Source organism: Gopherus evgoodei, chromosome 13, assembly GCF_007399415.2.
Source record: "Gopherus evgoodei ecotype Sinaloan lineage chromosome 13, rGopEvg1_v1.p, whole genome shotgun sequence".
NCBI lineage: Eukaryota > Metazoa > Chordata > Testudines > Testudinidae > Gopherus > Gopherus evgoodei.
In genome coordinates, this window is record NC_044334.1 from 16,242,870 (window position 1) to 16,265,403 (window position 22,534).

Consider the following 22,534-nt stretch of genomic DNA (forward strand, 5'->3'; position numbering starts at 1 on the left):
GGATTCACTGGCCAGGTATACAGGAAAAGCCCCATGAACTTTTGATTTTCATTTCCTGTTTGGCCAGCATGGACCTCTGATCAGCACAGGTGACCACGCAGAGCTCATCAGCACAGGTAACAATGCAGTCTCCTGAGACTCGAAAAAGAGCTCCAGCATGGACCGCACGGGAGGTACTGGATCTGATCGCTCTACGGGGAGAGGATTCTGTGCTAACGGAACTACATTTCAAAAGATGAAATGAAAAAATATTTGAAAATATTTCCAAGGCTATGATGGAGAAAGGCCACACCAGAGACTCAGTGCAGTGCAGAGTGAAAGTTAAGGAGCTCAGACAAGCCTACCAGAAAACCAAAGAAGCAAACGGAAGGTCCGGGGCAGGGCCGAAAACATGCCGCTTCTACGCTGAGCTGCATGCAATTCTGGGGGGGTCCGCCACCACTACCCCACCCCTGTCCCTGGATTCCGAGGTGGGGGTGGTAATCTCAGCCATGGCTGAGGATTCTGTGGACGGGAAAGATGACGAGGAGGAAGAGGAGGACAAGCTTGCCGAGAGCACACAGCACTCCATTCTCCCCAACAGCCAGGAGCTTTTTCTCACCCAGACGGAATTACCCTCCCAGCCCTCCCAAGCCACTAGTCCAGACAGTGAAGCCATGGAAGGGACCTCTGGTGAGTGCACCTTTGTAAATATAAAACATGGTTTAAAAGCAAGCGTTTTTTAATGATTGATTTTCCCTGAGGACTTGGGATGCATTCACGGCCAGTACAGTTTATTGGAAAAGTTTGTTAACATGTCTGGGGATGGAGCGGAAATCCTCCAGGGACATCTCCATGAAGCGCACCTGGAGATACTCCAAAAGCCTTTGCAGAAGGTTTCTGGGCAAGGCAGCCTTATTCCGTCCACCATGGTAGGACACTTGACCACGCCATGCATGTAGCAAGTAATTGGGTATCATTGCATGACAAAGCATAGCTGCGTATGGTCCCGGTGATTGCTGGCATTCAAGAAACATCTGTTCTTTATCTCGCTGTGTTATCCTCAGGAGAGTGATATCGTTCATGGTAACCTGGTTGAAATTCAGGAATTTAAGTAAGGGGACAGAGATGGCCATTCCTACTGGGCTGTTTGCCTGGTGCTTAAAAGAAATCCTTTCTTGCATGTAGCCAAGCGGGGGGAGGGGAATAGCGCTGAGCTTTTTCATGTTTGGCTATCAGGGATCTTCCCTGCTCCAGCCACGTGGTGGGGGGATAAGGGGGGTGATTAGCAGTGATCTTCCATGATACCAGCCATGCGGTGGGGGGAGGGGTAAAGCAATCATCCCACAGAATTGGAGGGGGGGTGGGCTTCTGCTGCTGCATGTTAACAGGAAAGAAGCATCACTGAACAGGATTTGCTTGGTATTTGGGAAAGGAGGGCACTGTGTATATGAAGGCTGCAGAAGCCGAACGACAATGGCTTACCATGGCCGCATGCAAGCTGAATTCTGATGCCCGGGCCTGCGTCTGTGAGATCTGTAACACCAGAGCTGCAGGCATTCAATGTTAAGATGCAAAATGCGACCTTGTAGTGAAATCACATGTGCTATGTAAGGTGAATAGTGTTGTTCACTGTGAAAGAGTATAACCATTGTTCTGTAAAATGTATCTTTTTAAATACTTCTCTCCCTTTTTCCCCTCCCTCATGCAGCTGCACATTTTTCAAGTCTCCCTACTCCATCCCGAAGGCTATCTCAGATAGCCGGAGGAAAAAGAAGATGCGAGAGGAAATGTTCTTGGAAATCATGGAAGTGACCCGCAATGAAAGAGCTCATCTGAATGAGTGGAAGGACGTGGTATCAAATTACAGGAAAGATGCCAGTGAACATGAGGATAGGAGGGACCAACGTGAGGATAGGAGACACGCTTGAGATGAGAGGTGGTGGCAGGAAGATCAGAGGTGTAGGCAGGAAGATCAGCGGTGGCGGGATGCAACGCTGGGGCTGCTGCATGATCAAAGTGATATCCTCCGACATCTGGTGGAGCTTCAGGAAGAGCAGCGGGGTCACAGAGTTGCAGCCCCTGTGTAACCACCCTCACCAATCACCATGTTCCATGTCATCCTCACCCAGATGTGTAAGAACGCGTGGGGGAAGGCCTCGCGCACCCGCCCACTCCACCCCTGTGGATAGCCCAACCAAAAGGCTGTCATTACATTGAAACGTTTTTAGTAGTCTTTTCCTTCCCTCCTATCCTCCTCCCAAACCACACCCGGGATACCTTGTCATTTCTCTCCCTCTTTTTATAATGACTTTTTAATAAAGAATACATGATCTTTAAACGATAGTGACTTTATTTCCTTAAGCAAGCTGTAATCGAAGGGGGACAACAATTACACCATACCCTGGCCCGTGATGAAACTCGTTTTCAAAGCTTCTCTGATGCGCACCGCTTCCTGGTGTGCTCTTTTAATCGCCCTGGTGTCTGGCTGCGCGTAATCAGCGGCCAGGTTATTTGCCTCAGCCTCCCACCCCGCCATAAAGGTCTCCCTCTTACTCTCACAGAAATTGTGGAGCACACAGCAAGCAGCAATAACAAAAGGGACATTGGTTTGGCTGAGGTCTGAGCGAGTCAGTAATGTGCGCCAGCGTGCCTTTAAACGGCCAAATGCACATTCTACCACCATTCTGCACTTGCTCAGCCTGTAGTTGAACATCTCCTAACTACTGTCCAGGCTGCCTGTGTATGGCTTAATGAGCCCTGGCATCAAGGGGTAGGCTGGGTCCTCCAGGATAACTACAGGCATTTCAACATCCCCAACTGTTATTTTGTGGTCTGGGAAGTAATTCCCTTGCTGTAGCCGTTTACACAGAGTAGTGTTCCTGAAGATGCGAGCGTCATGAACCCTTCCTGGCCATCTCACGTGGATGTTGGTGAAATGTCCCTTGTGATCCACCATTGCCTGCAGCCTCATTGAAAAGTACCCCTTGCGGTTTACGTACTGGGTGCCCTGGTGCTCCAGTGCCAAGATAGGGATATGGGTTCCATCTATCACCCCCCAACAGTTAGGGAATCCCATTGCAGCAAAGCCATCCACTATGACCTGCACGTTTCCCAGAGTCACAACCTTTCATAGCAGCAGCTTAATGATTGCTTTGGCTACTTGCATCACAGCAGCCCCCACAGTAGATTTGCCCATTCCAAATTGATTCCCGACTGACCGGTAGCTGTCTGGCATTGCAAGCTTCCAAAGGGCTATTGCCACTCGCTTCTCAATTGTGAGGGCTGCTCTCATCTTGGTATTATAGTGTTTCAGGGTAGGGGATAGCAAGTCACAAAGTTCCATGAAAGTGGCCTTACGCATGTGAAAGTTTCGCAGCCACTGCGAATCGTCCCACCTGCAAAACTACGCGGTCCCACCAGTCTGTGCTTGTTTCCCGGGCCCAAAATCGGCGTTCAATAGCTAGAACCTGCCCCATTACCAGCAGGATCTCCAAAGCACAGGGGCCCGTGGTTTGAGAGAATTCTGTGTCCATGTCCTCATCACTCTCGTCGCTGCACTGCCGTAGCCTCCTCCTCCTCGCCTGGCTTTGCAGGTCCCAGTTCAGCACAGACTGCATGAGAATGCGCGAGGTATTTACAAAGTGCACGATTGCAGTATTGATCTGAGCAGGGTCCATGCTTGCCGTGTTATGGCGTCTGCACAGTTCACCCAGGAAAAAAGGCACGAAACGGTTGTTGCTGCTTTCACGGAGGGAGGGGTGAGGCTGTACCCAGAACCATGCGCGACAATGATTTCTGCCCCATCAGGCACTGGTACCTCAACCCAGAATTCCAAGGGGAGGGGGAGACTGCGGGAACTATGGGATAGCTACGGGATATCTACCCACAGTGCAACGCTCCAGAAATCGACGTTAGCCTCGGACCATGGACGCACACTGCCGAATTAATGTGCCTAGTGTGGCCGTGTGCACTCGACTTTATATAATCTGTTTTACAAAACCGGTTTATGTAAAATCGGAATAATCCCGTAGTGTAGACATACCCTTAGATTCCCTCCCTCCTTAAATATAAGCAATAACAAATATTCTAGAGAGCATAAATCTTAAAGTGACATGTGGCTGCATAGCAGCTGAAAGCTATTCAGAATTTATTGTTCAGAATTACTTCCTGAGACTGACACAATATTAACAGTGTGTCCTTTCGCACATCTACCCTGCCTCCACACTCAAGGCAGCTTCTTGTTGCAATCAACAGTAATGTAACAATGAAATGTAATGAGGAAATAAAGTACAACACAGGGCATGGTTATCATGAAATAACCATACCCCGGGGACATCATGAGCTCTAATCTTCTAACAAGATGAATATTTTACATGTAACAATGCAGCCTGGATTCTTTTACAGCTAATATAACAGTGTGAATGCATATTTTCTGTGTAAGGAAAAAGAGATGAAGTTGGCAGTTTAAAATGCTGAACAGAAATGTCAGCTGAGCTGTGTGGTTCACACAGATTAATCTGTTTCTTTAGAATGTTCATGAGGTAATCAGAATACTCCCTTTTTGTTTGGAATTTTTTTTTGAAAAATACTTGGCATTTTTATACACTACTGTACATACACTACCAACAAATAAGATGACAGAAAGTTTGGTCAGACATTCACAGCACATAAAAAATTGCTCAGTGATTTTCCTGGCAGAGTTTCAAATAATCCTAGTGTGGTGGTGTTCTGTTTTTTTGGTGTTTTTTTTTTTGGGGGGGGGGGAGGGGGGGGAAGCCTGAGGCCAGGGAGAAGAGAGAGAATTTCTTTCATATTCAATTTCAGAACCTTTTTCTTCCTACCCAAACTGGTGTATGGGATGCTCCAAATCTCATAAAACTCTCAACTAACTGAGCGCTCAAACATCAGGGTGAACAATTCAGTGAGGGTAGCACAGCAGGACCACAGACAGCTGGGTCCCTGTGTTCATCATTAAACCACAGGGCCAGGTGGTTTTACTGTGCAGAGGTGGGGATAGGATGAGGAATGTAAGAAAGCATACAGAAAATCAAGCACAACATCTGATTCTCCTTTCACTTGCCCAAAGCCTTCTGTATTATTCCCATACTGATCCCATTCTACATACCAAAGCCTCCTGGACTACTGCCTGATCTAGTTACTAAATCCCACCTGTGAAATCTCTCTGTTGTTGACCAGGTTTAGAAAGGCATCCTGGGTTTCTAAACTCACATGGCTACCCCTCTGATACTTGGCACCACGCAAGGCACTGAATTTAGCCGTATGAAGTGGAAATCCATCAACTTCATGAAAAAAAAATCAGACAGATACAGACAGACATCATCTTCCTCTCCAAGTGCAAACAGATGAACATCATACCAAATGGACTGAAGGTAAAAAATCAGCTTTACAGAACACACCGTCATCCACAGCCTCAGAAACAACTCTGACATTATAATCAAAGGGGCTGACAAAGGAGGTGCTGTAGTCCTCATAAACAGGTCGGATTATGAACAGGAAGCTGCCAGGCAACTCTCCAACACCACATTCTATAGGCCACTATCCTCCGATCCCACTGAGGAGTACCAAAACGAACTACACCATCTGCTCAAGAAACTCCCTACTATAGCACAGGAACAAAATCTACACAGACACACCCTAGAGCTCTGACCAGTGCCATTTCATCTGCTAGCCAAGATCCATAAACTTGGAAATCCTGGAAGCTCCATCATCTGAGGCATTGGCACTCTTACAACAGGATTATCTGGCTAGTTGGACTCTCTCCTCAGACCCTACGCTACCAGCACTCCTAGTTATTTTTGAGACACCACCAACTTCCTGAGGAAACTACAATGCATTGGTGATCTTCCTGAAAACATCATCTGGCCACCACGGATATAAAAGCTTTTTGCACCAATATTCCACATGAAGAGGGACTATAAGTTGTCAGGAACAGTCTCCCTGATGAGGCCACAGCACACCTGGTGACTGAGCTTTGTGACTTTGTCCTCACCCAGAACCATTTTAGATTTGGGGACAACTTATACCTTCAAGTCAGTGGCTTTGCTATGGGTACCTGCATGGCCCCACAGTATGACAAAATTTTTATGGCTGACTTAGAACAATGCTTCCTCAGCTCTCATCCTCTAGCGCCCCTCCTCTACTTGTGCTACATTAATGACATCTTCATCATATGGACCCCCGGGAAGGAGGCCCTTGAAGAATTCCACCTGGATTTGAACAATTTCCACTCCACCATCAACCTCAGCCTGGACCAGTCCACACAAGAGATCCACTTCCTGGATATTACAGTGCAAAGAAGTGATGGTCACAAACACCATCCTACACCTGAAGCCTACTGACCGCTATACTTACCTACATGCCTCCAGCTTTTATCCAGGACACATCACATGATCCATTGCGCACAGCCAAGCCCTAAGACACAACTGCATTTGCTCCAATCCCTCAGACAGAGACAAATGCCTACAAGATCTTTATCAAGCCTTTTTAAAACACTGACAGAGCGAGGCGGGTACCCCGAAGTCACCTACTATAGGACAGGCCCAACAAGGAAAATAACAGAACACCACTGGCCATCACCTACAGCCCCCAGCTAAAACCTCTCCAGCACATCATCAACGATCTACAACCTATCGTGGAAAACGATCTCTCACTTTCACCAATCTTGGGAGGCAGGCCAGCCCTTGCTTACAGACAGCTCGCCAACCTGAAGCAAATGCTCACCAGCAAGTACACACCACAGAAACAGTAACCCAAGAACCAATCCCTGTAACAAACCCCGTTGCCTACTCTGTCCCCATATCTACTCTAGCAACATTAGAGGACCCAACCACATCAGTCACACCACCAGGTGCTCATTCACCTGCACATCTACTAATGTGATCTATGTCATCATGTGCCAGCAATGCCCCTCTGCCATGTACATTGGCCAAACCGGACAGTCTCTACGTAAAAGAATAAATGGACACAAATCAGACATCAGGAATGGTAACATACAAAAACCATCAGGAGAACACTTCAATCTCCCTGGACATTCAATAACAGATTTAAAAGTAGCCATCCTTCAACAAAAAAACTTCAAAAACAGACTTCAAAGAGAAACTGCAGAGCTACAATTCATTTGCAAATTTAAAACCATTCATATGGGCTTGAATAGGGACTGGGAGTGGCTGGCTTACTACAAAAGCAATTTTCCCTCTCTTAGTATTGACACCGCCTCATCAGTTATTGGGACTGGACCACATCCACCCTGACTGAATTGGCCTTGTCAACACTGGTTCTCCACTTGTAAGGTAACTCCCTTCTCTTCATGTGCCAGTATATTTATGCCTGTATTTGTAATTTTCACTCCATGCATCTGAAGAAGTGGGGGTTTTTACCCACAAAAGCTTATGCCCAAATAAATCTGTTAGTCTTTGAGGTGCTACCAGACTCCTCGTTGTTTTTGTAAACTCAGGACAGTGTGTCCAAGATATTTTGAGGATTCCATAACTTCTCTAATGGATACCAATTTCTCAGATTAACTCAGTTTGCTTTTTTTTGTTACATTTTGTGCAGTAGTGTCAGGTCATGACCAAGTAACTTTCTAGACTTCAAAATAAAAGAGTCTGATTTTTCAGCCATTTGCTGTTTCAGCAGATCTCATGGAATTCAGTTCCACCCATCACCATTTCAACAACAAACCCAATTAATCAAACCTACCCAAAATTTACTACATTAAAGGTCTGAATGGAGCACCTAAAGAACATACCCACTTCTCATGACTACTTGCCAACCCTTCTTCCTAGAATCTCTTTACCTTCATTACAGAGACAATGGGAAAATTAGTGGGATGTATGGTTGTATCTACACAGCAAAAGATAACCCATGGAAGTGAGTCTCAGAGCCCGGGTCAGCTGACTCAGGCTTACAGGGCTTTCACTGCGGGGCTAAAAATAAGTAGTGTAAATGTTTGGACTTGGGAGGGCGCTCGGGCTCTGAGACCCTGAGTCCTCACCAAGGGAACAAAATAAAGGGCCGAGTTTGCTGTATGCCAAACCCCACTGTACTAAAATGTGCTTATTCACATAGAGTTTCCTCCAAGTCAGCAAGAAGAGTGCTGCTTTCTAAATATACCACTTCAAAACAGGAAAACAGGCTGAGAAGAGGTTAGCAAACTCCATACTGTTTTGAAGTGGTATATTTAGGAAGCAACACTAATGAAAGGTTAGAAAACTAAAAACCACAAGGTATTTTTTTTCAGCATGCAGCTCTGTCATTAAAAAATCAATAACGTTAAAGGTGACAAACACCTGTGATGACATGGAGAACTGGGTTAAACTAGAAATGTCAAAGAATTTGTTTTTAAAATGATGATGCGAAGACAAAGCTGTGGAAGCAAACAATCCAGGCTTTAAAAATCCTCATGGTTTCTCATCCAATTCTTTCCTCACATGCTTGTACCTGTGTCAGTCTAACAGGATGTCATTATGCCAGGGTAGAGAAGACTGAAATATGCATGTGAACAAACCTTCAGCATGTTGTGGATCAACCTATAAATGCACTTCACATTGTTTGTAGCATCACATGCTTGGATATTTCTCTCCCTTTGTTAGAGAGTGTAATGAAATGAATAGTAAAGATAGCATTATTTTGCAGTTCCTGTTTACTATTTATTGGTTACACAACAGAAAGCATTGTCAAAATAGTTTTCTCTCTCTCTTCTAATGGTTATTTTGCTGCGCCATTTTATATCAGCAACTGCAATAATAATCATGTTTGCTGTTTATATGGAAAACTAATTTACATTTATATACTACATTTCTTTCATGACTACTTCTAATTTCATGACATAATGAGTTCACATATTTGATAGGAATGGCTTTGCACCATTAACATACTAAGAATCTTATTTCAGCAGAATACTCAGTATTGAAGCAGTATCAACACTGAAAAAAAATTAGTCAACATGCACATCTTTCAGGGGGATATACCTGTCCCTTAGTTCATGGAAGTCTGACCCGAAACACAAAAACAAATAGTTTGACAGTTACCTCCTGACCTAGTGTAGTTCTTTGTATTTTTCACTCCTATTGCTAACATTAGTTGAAGATAGCCTTCCAAACTATCTTAATGTGATTATGCTAATAGATAAATGCTTCCGTAAGTATAATGTATACACACATTAGAACTGACTGAGTTATTTTAAGGCTTTGCTCGATCAATCTGAATTTCATTTTAGGTATTTGATAACAAACAAGAAGGTATTCTTTCTGATCTCTTTTCAGTTACAGATGTTGTATAACCTTATGTACAGAGGTACTGAACAGTTAACATCAGATAGATCTGTGGTTACTCAGCACTTCAAAAACAGTTAAAAAATAAAAATAATGAAAAGAATCAAGCACTGTAGTGTTTAAAATTGCTATTTAGCTAGCGGTTATGTAGTAAGGCAGCCTTGCAAAAATTCTACTACAATAACTTTCTCTGGACAAGTGAAGTATTTGGTGGGTGCAAAGTGTGCTTTCCCCCTCAAATCATCATAGTAAAAGGTGGGGAAGTAGTTTTTGAGCCAATCCTGAGATTCGTGCAAGGCTATAGTAGGCCTATGGCAGATGCCTCTTAACTCATCTGAAGTTTCTTTTTGGCATTTGCATTTTTTTTTGCTAGCAGGATTCCTCAGGAGTTAAAGTACGTGCAATAGCTTTTGATACTGAGGTGGGGGGTGGGGGTGGGGGCTGGCTTTTCACTCTCTTTACCCCATTGGAAGATGATGACATTTTGTTGTTATTCTCCAATGGTATCATTAAATATGACTAGTGGACTGGCTGAAAGAATGCAGTCAGAATCCCTGCCTCCAGCACCCGCCCTAAATACCTAAGCATACCACCTTTGCAACATGGGTGACCTTTGATCCTGTCAGCAATAGCTGAAGTCCATCCTGAACATTAAACCTTGTCACTCTATTGCCATGTAGTATACAGACAATGGCTTATAGCCTCTGCTTCAAAATGCATTCACATTTAAAGCATCGCTAGTCTTAGCTCCCAAGTATAGCCATTTAACAAAGCAGACTTTTCATCAGGCATTTCTTCTATATCCTTTGATGCTGCAGATCCAGCACAAGCCTGCAACTCATTAAATCAACAAAGAAAATCCTGTACATGGAGCTTCCCCTGGGGTTATTTCTTTTACATCAGAGAAGCAGGGTACCAGAGAGGTAGATTGCATCAAAGAATGGGGCACCCAAATACCCCAAGAGAATGTGCTTCAATATGGAAATAAAATCCCATCTGACCATACACCCCAAAGTTATCACTTACCATCCCACACTGGAAACCAGGTGGGATATCAAACAGCTACAATGCATGCTCGATGAGGACCATATCCTGACAGAAATCTTTCCTGAATCCCCTCTTCTAGTCTTCAAATAAGAACCCTCTGAACCTCATAATGAAAGGCAAACTCCCCACAGGCCAGGACACGACAACTCAAAGCGGCCCAAATCCTGCCAGAACAACAGATACAAAATCTTCAGATATACCACCACCCACAACACTCCTTTCCAAGATCCAAAGGTCCTACGCATGCCCATCACAAGATGCGCTGTACCTCATCCAGCGCACTAAATATCACAAGAACAACTACGTAGGTGAAACAAGACAATCACTATCAGTGTTCCCTTTAATTTTTTACATCCATGTGCGGAATGAATTTTGTTATGTGCACCAATATGTAGGTGATGTGTGGCGGGGGTGGGGCTGGGCTGGGGGAGGGGTGCCTCTCTGTGTTGGGTTGGAGAAATAGTACCAGCGCCCCAGCCCGTGGTCACATGCGGCTCCCCTCTCCGCAGCCCCTCCAGCCCAGCAAAGTTCAGGGGAAGAAGCTGCCAATGGGGCCTGACACAGACCCCACACCATAGCAGGCACCTCAGCTTCACAGGCTTCTGGCCAAATGGGCAACTTTGCACAGGAGGGGGCTCTGCCTTCTTCCCCCTACCCCTCATGGGAGGGGTAAAACCACCCTCAGCTGCATCAGCCACTGGAATTACGTCCCCGGCCGAGCTCCGTGCGTGGACGCACGTCCCATGGACCACATAGGCGATCAGCCATCGCCTCCCCAAGCCCACTGGCTGGCTCCCAAGGCTGGGCAAGCTCATGGGCAGGCCCTGTTAGATGGGGGGCAGTGGCTGTGGGGGGCCTGGGACAGGGTGGAACTCCATCCCACGGGATGCAGCGGGGTGGCGGCTCAGGTACCTCTCACTAACTCACAGTTGCTCATTAAACTCACCAGATGAGTTGGCTGCAGCACAATGGGCGGGGGCGCGGACGACCGCTTGGCTCAGGGTTTTAATTCCTCTCCACTGCGTGTAGCCCCCACCCCACGCCCTGGCAGTTCCAGTTGGGCTAGGGGAGAGACGCCTCTCCCCTCTCCAACAGGGCTGGGCTGGGAGGGGTGAGGGGTGCCTCTCCCCGCCTGCCTGGCCTGTGATAGCCTGCTGGAATCTTTGATCACTGTGCTCTCAAAGAACTTACATTGGAAAAAAAAAATCAAAGTGATCACTCTATATCTGACCTTTCAGTCCTCATCCTGAAAGGAAACCTGCACAACACCTTCAAAAAAACAAGCCTGGCAGGTTAAATTCATAAACTTTGCTAGACACTAAAAATTAAGGACTGAATACAGACACTGGATTAATGGTTTATTACAACAATCTATAAACCACTAACCCCCCCACCACCTGTCTTCCCCCTTTCCCCTCTATGATTGGAAAAGTGTTAACTGGTCACGTCACTTTCAATGCCCCCCTGAAATATGAAAAGTCTATTATTCACTCAGCTCTGTCTGGAAGTACAATTCAGGAGGCTGTCACTACAGTCTGTAATTTGAGAGTCTTTCATAACCTATCAGTATTCTTGGGGTAAACTAGCAACAGATTTAATAAAGCCAGCTATTCTAGCTGAAAGCTAGCCAGATGGCAGCGAGCCGGGGGTGAGGCAGGGTGCAGGAAGAAAGAGGTCAGCAACTCTAAATACAGTACAGTTAAACGAAGCAATTAAAACTAAAAACGTGGGGAAGCCCCAGTATGGAATAATGAACTTTGCAGAGTAGATCACACCAGTGGTGGAAGGAGCAGCACACACTAAGTATCCAGCTTGGTTTCTGTGTTGGGCCGGTTAGTGTGTGTTCAGAGAGCAATATATGCATTATCTCAGCCACAACAAATCAGTTCACTAGTTTCAGCTTTAGTAAACAGCAATCTACTTTTGCTGCGGATTTAGTTTCCCTGATTTGCAGGTTAACAAAATCCTTCTTCATAACCAATCAACGTAGCAGAGTCCAAAGTATGGTTGAAGTTGGAGTGGGGGGCATCAAACTTGCCAAAAACTGACTCCCTGATAAAGATACTGAGTCTCCTAGGTTTTGTTTTTGTTTTTATTAATTAGATCATTCAAATTACTGCTTGATTATGCTTGTTAGAGTTCAGCTGAAGATACCAGCAGACCGTAAAACACCGTCTCCTCTCACTCCAGCTGAGCTTGGGGGCTATTTGGTCCTTCATCTATTCCCTGGAGCAGCAATGTGGGGGATTGGTTTGGTGTTCACACATATCTGAAGTGCTCACTTTCTCTTTCTGCTGTTGCAGTTCTTAGAGCCAGGTCTCTTATCCCTAAGTAGGAGCAGGAAGCACTGAAAGACTACTGGTATCTTTGCAGCTGGAGTGAGTCTGCCTTGATAAAACATGTTTCTCCTTTTAAACTTCAATCTGCTAAAAAGAGTTCCATTTTCCCTCCCCACCTTATCACAGAAGTTTCTAAAACGAAAATAGCTAGCCTAAACTGGCAAGTGTTTTATTCCTAATCCTTTATCTAAAAATTTCAAGGGCGAGGGGGGGTGAGGATGGTGACTGGATTATGACCAGTGGAGGTCAGTTCAATAGATTAAACAATAATTGTAACAGCGTCACATTTGTTGGTAGGATTCTAGAAAGGTATAATGAACTTAATTCCAGCACTCTCTTCTCCAAATAAGAGTGATTTTCCAAACTTGTGCAGAAAGGATAGTTGGGGAGGAGGATTCTGATCTGTAGGTGGTAGGAAGTTTGGGGAATACAGTGCTGGAGGGCTAGCTGTCCCTACTGGGGAAAAATTACAGTTGTGGTGCATTATCTGTGGTGTCTAGTGATTCTAGAAGCAAGGCGCACACTTGAACGGAGTAGAGGACATGTACTATTAGATACCTTAACCTTTTATATCCTCTCTCACTTGTGATAGGCATATTAAGTACATGTACACATTATGTATCAGTTAAGGTTGTCTGTACCTAACACATGGCACCACCTATGGTTAAGCTTGATCAATACTTATAAGACCCTGTTCTCAATTGCTTAAAACTTGGCCAAACTGACCATTTAGGCTGAAATGTTCCATGCCAGGGATCTGCCTCAGGCTGGTTTGAGAAATTTCAGTGATAACAGTTCACCCATTTCTCAGAAAGAGATCAGGAAAAATATGTTTTGCCCAGGTTAAAAATAACTCTCACAATCATTTCCATTAAGTTCTAAAGATTCAATGATTTGGAACAGGGACTTGAAATTGGGTAACGGTTCATCCTCGTGTCAGGAATGTGCTTTCCACAGTCCATGAGAATCCACCCAAACGTGGCCAAGTCTTAAGACTTTGAAAAAAATCCCAGTTTGCACATATTCAGTAGAGGTTAAGCAGCTTCTGGCAGATAGAATCTTTAGAGAATTTATCTGCACTGGACATGTTCCATCTCTTCACAGCTCAATTGAACTGTGAATGTACCATCCCCTGGAGTAAATGAGCATGCTGCATCCTGGGGCTGAGCAGGCTTCTCCTGCAATTACTCCTCCCGTTATTGACTACTGCAGTGCTAGGGACCACAACTGAGAAGCAAGTTCTCAATGTTCCCCCAGCTGGTATCTAGGCACTATGGAGGAGGAGGAAGCAGTCACACTAGAATGCAGAGGAGGTTTGAGAAATTGGGGGCAAGAAGCCAGGGTGGGGCAGATAGGGCAGGGATGCAGGTCCATAAGGATTTATAACCACTATAGCACACTACCCTAGAGAACTTGGAATTAAACCCAGGAGTTTTGTCTCTACACTTTTCTGCATCCTCAAATAGCCGTGAAACTTGCTGGCAAAGACATAACATCCTTCCCCCCAAGTGACCAATCCACACAGAGGATAAACACACTACCAATGCCACTCTGTTAACTCAAGTAGCAGAAGCCTGTGCTGTGGATCTGAAGGTCCAAACCCAGATAACACAAGCTGGGGATCAATGTGGTTTCAACTAGATGTAATTTTTGTTTTCAAATTTTTGTTTAAACACACACACGAAATTACATCCAAAACCACTATGGTAAAAAACCATTAAGGATGCAAAGACAAGCACTGCCGTTAGAAAATTCTTTTACAACTTTAATCCAGCCTCCTTGTGGGTACACATTATGATTCAGTCTTTATTTACAATCTCATGTATGACCCCTGCCTTATTCAGTGGACAGGAAGTTATTTGGTACTTCTTTTTATCTTCAACTTTCAATGTGGTCCAATACCAACACACATGCTCTGACACTCAAAGAAAAGAACTGATCACCAGTACAAAATGTTTCCATTTTACTATTATTTATTACCCTCAAAGGGCAGAATTGATCCAACTTTTCTTACTAGATATCTATAAGGAGAAAGACTGTTTAATTGCATTAAAAAAAACAAAAAGCAAAAACACAACCAAATGCCAACACACAGAGAATTTTAACAGTCTCCCAATAAAGTATTAATTCTATTGTTTCCCCACTGTGTCTATTTGGTCATTGTCCAGGGATACTGTTAATTCTATTAAGAACTGCTGAAATCTCAGTCATACTTGTTCTCCGTATGGGTATTAACTCCACTTTCTCTCAGCAATATACACCAATAGCTATGAAATAATTCATATTCTTGAGAGTGCTAAGCAACCATCTGAGATGACATATGAACTGTGTCTCAGTTCATATTCTCCTCTGATCACTGACAATTCTTGTTTGATTCCTGTGATGCACATCTTCAGGTAGCTTACTATTCAAATGATATTCAAGTCCTCATTACCATCCTCATTCCCCACTTATTTGAATTCTCCCTGTTCACGTGACCTGGTGACCAATGTGAACAGCTTTGAACTATTTCTTTCAGTTGTAAAATAATTCCAGTTACATCTGCCACTCCCATTTATCTTCATCCTTTCATCTCGCTTGTGAACTTTACTCAATATCTCCAGCAGTTCTAAAATCTTATATCACATCATCTAGCCCTTAATTCCCAAAAGCACTTCCTTTCAACGGCTAGTGTTTCTACAGCCTTTCATCAGTTACATCTTCAGATACTCAGGGCTTGTGCATACTGCTCCGCAGTTCAGACTACAGGGGTGTGACTAGCATTGTGCACCAAAGTGGTGTGCTGTAACTCCCCTGTGTAGATGCTGCAGATGTGAAATCACAGGACTATATTAATGCAAATTAGCAATCTTTTAGTTCATGCCTGCAGCATCCACATGGGGGAGTTGTAGCACACCATTTCGGTGCGTACTGCTAGTTACATCCCCGCAGTCTGAACTGCGGGGCAATGTAGACAAGATCTTAGTGTCCAACCATTAGCTTTTTAGTGTTTTTCACTACTCATCTCATTTAATTGATACTGCCAGACTCCATCAAATATATTTTGCTGCATTGATCAAGTTTCCAGGTTCTGAACACTGTTCCCCATCACTCCATTGCCCCGTCACACTGACTTCCTTCTAGGTTCTTATTTGGTTTCAGTGCTAAAAATCTTAACCCTGATCTCTCAGCTAAGTTACTGCAGCTCACTAATCAAATCTTGATGTTACGCTCTGGTAGCTGTCAGTGTATTGTTTACAATAATGGTGTCTGTACTGTCAAGACAATGCTTTGTATTTGACTGGGTTTTTATTCGTGGGTCTTTATTAGCTTTGTTAAGTCAGGAGGTAAACAGTACTTGTTCACATTGAATTAGCAAATCAAATCCTGAATTAGAATTTTTGTAGTTGTCCAAAGTCTGGCAGTCAAAAAATGCATCACAAAATAAGGGTGGAAGAACTTTATAATTGGAGATATTCCTATCTCCTAGAACTGGAAGAGACCTCGAAAGGTCATCAGGTCCAGCCCCTTAAATTCACTAGCAGGACCAAGTACTGATTTTTGCCCCAGATCCCTAAGTGGCCCCCTCAAGGACTGAACTCACAACCCTGGGTTTAGCAAGCCAATGCTCAAACCACTGAGCTAGAGATATTTCAATGAAAAGATTTCCTTTCTTCTAGAAAGAGATGCTGAAAGATGCACTATAAGAAATTACTAGATAATAAGACAGTCCTCTGGTTTCTGGAAGAAATAAAAAGAGAACTGTAGAAAGTATATGAAATAGAGTAATATTCAGAACTTTGAATACCCATGCCTGTTAGTTAAAGCACAAGAGCTATAGCTTCTGCCTGTGACAAGTCACTATACTGTGATAATTTAGTGCTAATAATTCTATGCACTTCATTGCTTTCTTGTTTCTCCCTCTTCGCCTTTTGATCTGTAAAGTTTTATAGACTTACCTCAAGTCGGCTGTTATTAAATTAAATCCATTGTAAAGGTGTCCTTCTGATGAAACTTTCTTCAAGTAAGAGAAGCTGTCCAGATCTGTAGTCAAGAAGTTTCTTACAAGTGCACCTAAGAAGAGGAGGAAGGATTTAGAGTTAGTTAGAATGACTTGCATATGGAAAGTGAGGATAGCTAATCCGGCAAATTCAGTAAAACAAGCAGAAAACACAAGGCTTAGGATTCTTGTTATTGATAACGGGCAAAATTTGGAAATTAGGGTTTTCTATACTGCTCACATTAAACCAATATAGCAATTATAACACTTATTTTTGCTCTGAGGAAGAACTCCCAATTCTAGCTCAACTGCAATGGATTTATGTTTGCCAAGCCTTCTGTATTAGATGTTCTCCCATATTACCACTCTCCTCAGTCTTTTATTTCATTTCCCCTACATGTTCCTGGTAGCCCTGTCTTGGTATACAATTAATGTGGCTGATTTATTTGATCTATTTAATGTCATATTTTTTCACTGGAGGACCTCATGACCCTGAGTTTACAGGCAAACCTATTTGGTTTATTTATTTATTTATTTATTTTACTATAAAAATATAATGAGAAAAAGTCTCCTAAAAGAGAAAAATGCACATTTTTCCATTTCATATTATGTTCTGCTCACAAAAGTGTCCTAGGAATGCAGCAATCTAAAACACAGAGCTCAACCACAAGAAGTTTCAAGTAAGAGCTTGTTACATATTCAAAACTCTTCAGAGGAGAAGGACAGAATGTATAAAAAAGGTTTCTACAAGCATTGTTAATAGCTATTATTACCACTTCAGTGGATGAGAAAAGGGGGTTAAAACAGCACTGAGTTAAGGTTGTCACAAACATTCCATTATATAGACACTCATATTTTCATTTTCTCATTGTGACTCCATACCTCTTCCCTTTGCATTTGTATCAATCTTTGGCTGCAAGTAGTTTGTCAAGGCAGCCATCTTGCCTTTCTTACTGATTCCAAGCCACGTCCCGCCTTCTTTTCCTTCCTCCATATCCAAACCTAGAGTAAATAGTGGCATAAGCAGAAATAAGCCAGATTCACTACTTTGCTGCTTCATCTCATTTCAAAAGCCCTAAATCACTGTTCCTTAATAAAAATTGAGTTTAGCTAAGGCTGGATAGATGCCTAGAGTCCCAAGTTTTTTTTGTTTGTTAAAACTAAATCAGTATTTTGCAATTGTACAATATTCATCATCTAATGAAATCACAGTGATGATAGGAAAAAAAGTCAGTAAATTAACCTAAACCAAGATTTAAAAAATTTCAACAGTGTTAAAAGGAATATAACCAGATTATGTAGAGCTAGAATATTTATTAATTCAAATGCAAATCTCAGGGAAGGATTAGCTGCTGTTGGAAGCATAGGGGCTTGTTGGAGGGTTCTGGGTGCAACGGTAATGCCTGCAGGGAGGATCCAGGTGAAGGTGGTTGGGGCTCAGTGGTGGGGGGTCTCAATGGGGAGGTCCAGATGCTGGGGGAGTGGAGCTCAATGGGGTGGGGATCCAGGTGCGGCTGGTTGGGGCTCAATGGGGTGGGGATCCGTCAGGGTGGTCCAGGTGCACAGAATAGGACTCAGTAAGGGGAAGGGGGTTCTGAGTGCAGGGGGGTGAGGCTTGATCAGAGGGTCTCGGTATGAGGGGGGTCTGGATGCTCAGGGGTTGGGTGGATGAGGGAACAGCTCCCTTTACAGGTATCCCTCCCCCTGCAGCTGAGGAGTGATGGGTGCAGGAAGCTGGGGAGGAGGGGAATGGAGTTTACAGAGCTTCCTGCAGCTGGGGGAGAAATCTGGGGGTGGGTCTGACCTGGTCCCAGATGCCATGCAGGGGAAGAGAAGGCCTGTCCTCCCCAGCCCAGCCAGAGCCCGGTGCAGGGTAGCAGCCACCAGCCAGGTCTTCCCCAGGCCTACCCCCTACCCCACAGTGATTGACCTCTCTGTCGGCTGTCCTGGGCACCAGAAACATACTGCTGGGGAGGGTCACAAGACCATTCTTGTGGCTTCCCTTTGCTTCCCCATCAGAAAGTAATTTTTCTGCCCAGATGGGCACGTACATGGGGCGACTCAGAAAATGACAAGGCAGAGCCGCTAGAGCATAGCTTTCTGAAGCATTGCAGCAAAGCTCTGCCCTAAATTTCAGGTGCTAGAGTGACACACTGGACTGCTACACCCCAGCTCAGATTTGTGTGGGCCTGGGTGCTAACTGGGTGGGCTGTGGCCCACCTGTAGCTATGCCCTTGGCATGTAATAGTTTTCTTGATGTAGGATCTGCACACAAGGCATTACTACTACTCTCCACTAGGGTTGCCAGGCTTCAGTTTTCGACCGTTAAATGTCTGGTCGGTGGCACAGCAGGGGCCCGGGGCTAAGGCAGGCTCCCTACCTGTCCTGGCTCCACACTGCTCCCAGAAGAGGCCACCAGGTCCCTGCAGCCCTTAGGCACTGGGGCAGCCAGGGACTGGGAGACTCCTTGTGCTGCCCCCAGCCCAAGTACCAGCTCCACAGCTCCCACTGGCTGGGAACCACGACCAATGGGAGCTGTTGGGGGTGGCGCCTGCAGGCACAAAGGCACCTGGCCGCCCATGTGCCTAGAGGGTGCAGGTACCTGGCAGCCACTTCCTCAGAGCGGTGGCAAATGCCAGTGGGACCCCACACCTCCTCCCCTGCACCCTAACCTCCTGGCTCAACCCCAAGCCCCCTCCTGTACCCCAAACCGCTCATCCCCAGCCCCACCCCATAGCCTCCACCCCCTGTCCCAGCCCAGTGAAAGTGAGTGAGGGTGAAGAAGAGCACAGAGAGGGGAAGATGGAGAGAGTGGGGGACGGAGCAGGGGTGTTTGGTTTTGTACGATTAGAAAGTTGGCAACCCTACACTCCATTCCACTCAAATCATAAGAATAAAGAACGAATATCAGCTATTGTAGCTATGATGGACAATGCCTGTAAGTTACAGTACGGTAGTAAAGAACAAGTAGCAATGTTTTAAGTGTCAAGAATGATCATCAATATTAAGTGACTACAGGCAAGAATGAATTGGATATATTAACTTTTTTGCTTCGCTACTTTCATTTGAAAAAAGTGCATGATTAATTCAAACAGTGTACTAATCAGATCTGCATAGATAAGCGCCTTGCACTGAATTGCCTCAAATAAAACTCGGGGTGGGGTGGGGTGGGGTGGAGGAAAAGAGTAAAACATAAAAATGCATTGTTATCTATTCCACTTTGCTACAGGCTAGTATTCAGCTAATGTTATGATTTCAACATCTAAGTATTTTGTTCCTCCCTCTTGGCCGCCGCGTAACAAGGAAGGCAGCATCCAGAATGTCTGGCAGGAATTTTGGAATGTCAGCCAGAATTTCAGAAAGCGAGGAAGCTGCAGTGCAGTGGGAGTAATTTATCCTCACAGACCTCTCTGCCAATGACTACACCACCACATAACATCAATGAAAACTCTGCAGAGTCAGAATGTTCTGTTTAAACAAGGCTCTGTCTACTTGAGCCTCACATTTTTATATCAGAGAGTATGGGTAGGGGGTTGGGGTGCGGGAGGAGGTGCGGTGCGCAGAAAGGGGATCAGGGCAAGGGATTGGGACAGAGGAGGGGTGCAGAGTGTATGAGGGGGCTCAGGGAAGGGGGCTAGGGTGCAGGAGGGGTGCGGGCTGCAGAAGGGGACTGGGTGCGGGGTGCAGCAGGGAGCTCAGGGCAGGGGGTTGAGGGACAGGGTGTATGAGGGGCAGGGAGTTGGGGTGCAGGAGGAATGCAAAGTGCAGGCAGGGGGCTTAGGGCAGGGAATTGGGGGGTGGGGTGCACGTGAGGTTCGGGCTCCAGCCCGGTACCACTTACCTAAAGTGGCTCTGGGGTGGCAGCGGCATGCACCAGGGCCAGGGCAGGCTCCCTGCATGCCTGTCCTGGCCCCACGCTGCACCACTCCAGGAAGCACTGCGGCCCTTGGGGGAGGAGTGGGCAGAGGGCTCTGTGTGCCCTGCCCTTGCGACTTCTCCAGGTACCTCCCCCCGAAGCTCCCATTGGCTGCGGTTCCCTGTTCCCAGCTAGTGGAAGCTGCAGGGGCCGTTACTAGGAGGCAAGGGCAACACACAGAACCCTCTGCCCCCCCCCGGGGGCCACAGGGAAGTGGGGCCAGCCACTTCTAAGGGTAGTGCGGGGCCCATGGCACCACGGGGGGCAATCCCGCAGGCTGGATCAAAGCCCTGAGGGGCTGGATCCAGCCCGTGTACCATAGTTTGCCCACCCTTGGCCTAGCAACAACACCCAGGCAGAAAGCTAATAAACCAAAACAACTTTGGTCATTAGTCAAAAAATTTCAAACTGATTAGAAATGAGACATAAGTTTTTAATATTTCATTTCCTTGAGCCTTATTCCATTTAATGATTTTTTAAGTCACTGACTGTTATTCAGCAATTCCATTTTCCAGAGAGTTATTCAGGGTACTAAATAAACTAGTTATGTTAGATATAATGTATTTTCACTACACAACTTGAACTGCGGCTTTTGGAGAACATATGATGAAGAAGAGTGAAGAACATTCAAGAAAGTTTTTTTTGTAGTCACCTAAATGCAACAAAACTCAGTGGACTTTATACAAAATGTGACCATGAGTTGTGACAGCTGATTTACAAATTGTCGTCAAAGTATCCATTGCGTGGTTTTACTTTGGCTCTGAATCACTACATTCCAGAGTTAAGGTTTACAAACCACACATTAAATGTTTTTAAGAAGGTACAGTACAGATTAAAGAAAACATACAAGATAGCAATATAACTAAGGCCTATGCCTCTTTCAAGCCCATAAACTGATTTTCAACAGTGGACAAGTTCTCATAACCTTTAAATGTTCTTTTATTTCTAACAACGTTTTTGTAGATTTGCAAATGAAAGTACATGGGAAGAGAGATTCAAGACAAAATTCCATTAAAAAGTTACATACCACTAAGGATCTCATTGCTGCTATCCCAAAAGTCTGCTGATTTTGATGGCCTGTTGTAAAATTCATCTCTATTAGCTGCTAGGATAAGTCTGTAGGACAAGAGGAAGACAATGAATTTCAGATGTTGCAGACTTAATCTGTGCACTACTTGTAATTTTTTGTCTGCCTTCCCCCCACCCCCAAAAAACAAAAAAAACACACAAAAAAACAGTACATTTTTGCAGCTAGAGGAGCTGCTCATGAAGGCATCTTTCTTCAAAGAAGGCGGGAAATACAGATTCTCCAATAATGAATTTAACACACTACACACAATTTCTCAGATAAAATTTAAGTAATTAGTATGATCACCAAAAACAGAACCAAATGGCTGAATTTGAGGGAAATCACATTTCCATTTAATGATTTTGTACTTAGTTACAAATAGCTTCTTGTATTGTTGAAAGATTAAAGAAAAAGAGAAAGTTTGCTTCTGTGAAGATATGTTACAGATCTTTCACTCCTCACTCAGTTGTTTAGCCTGAGACTGGTAAAACTCTTTAGACTGGTTTGTTTATTATTTTGGACCCTTAGAGACAGTGATAATGGGAGGATACAGTGTAAGCCAAAGCTCCTGTGGGCCACTGTATGCTACCATACTGAGTAAATTTGTAACCCAAGAGTTCCTGCCACTGAGAAGGAGGTAAGTCTTCCAGAAAAACAGTCACAGACAGTCAACTGAAAATAAGGCAAAATTAAAACCCATTTCTCTTTTGGGGTAGGAAAGTTTAGTTTTCGTTCTCATTGGAAGCAAGCTCTGGAACAGAGAAATTAAAACACATTAATGCTGGAGGCTGGATATGTGCACGTGCATTATAAGACATGTACTATTTTTCCCCCACAGTACCACTCCCTCATTCAGTACTCACGATAGATGCTGCTCACTCAGAGTAGCTATTATACCCACATTGTTCG

At 44.6% G+C, this 22,534-nt stretch overlaps 1 protein-coding gene across 4 annotated transcripts in view; it reads right to left on the minus strand.

Annotated features, from left to right (window-relative positions):
- TANGO2 (transport and golgi organization 2 homolog) overlaps positions 1–22,534 on the minus strand; it is a 79,476-nt gene that overhangs the window by 24,955 nt on the left and 31,987 nt on the right. For all 4 annotated transcript variants that reach the window (XM_030583097.1, XM_030583098.1, XM_030583099.1 and 1 more), the window contains 3 exons: positions 21,584–21,672; positions 17,523–17,642; positions 16,600–16,714 (listed from right to left, as the gene is read on the minus strand). In XM_030583097.1, coding sequence (XP_030438957.1) covers positions 16,600–16,714; positions 17,523–17,642; positions 21,584–21,672 — 324 coding nt within the window. The remainder of the gene's footprint in view (positions 1–16,599; positions 16,715–17,522; positions 17,643–21,583; positions 21,673–22,534) is intronic.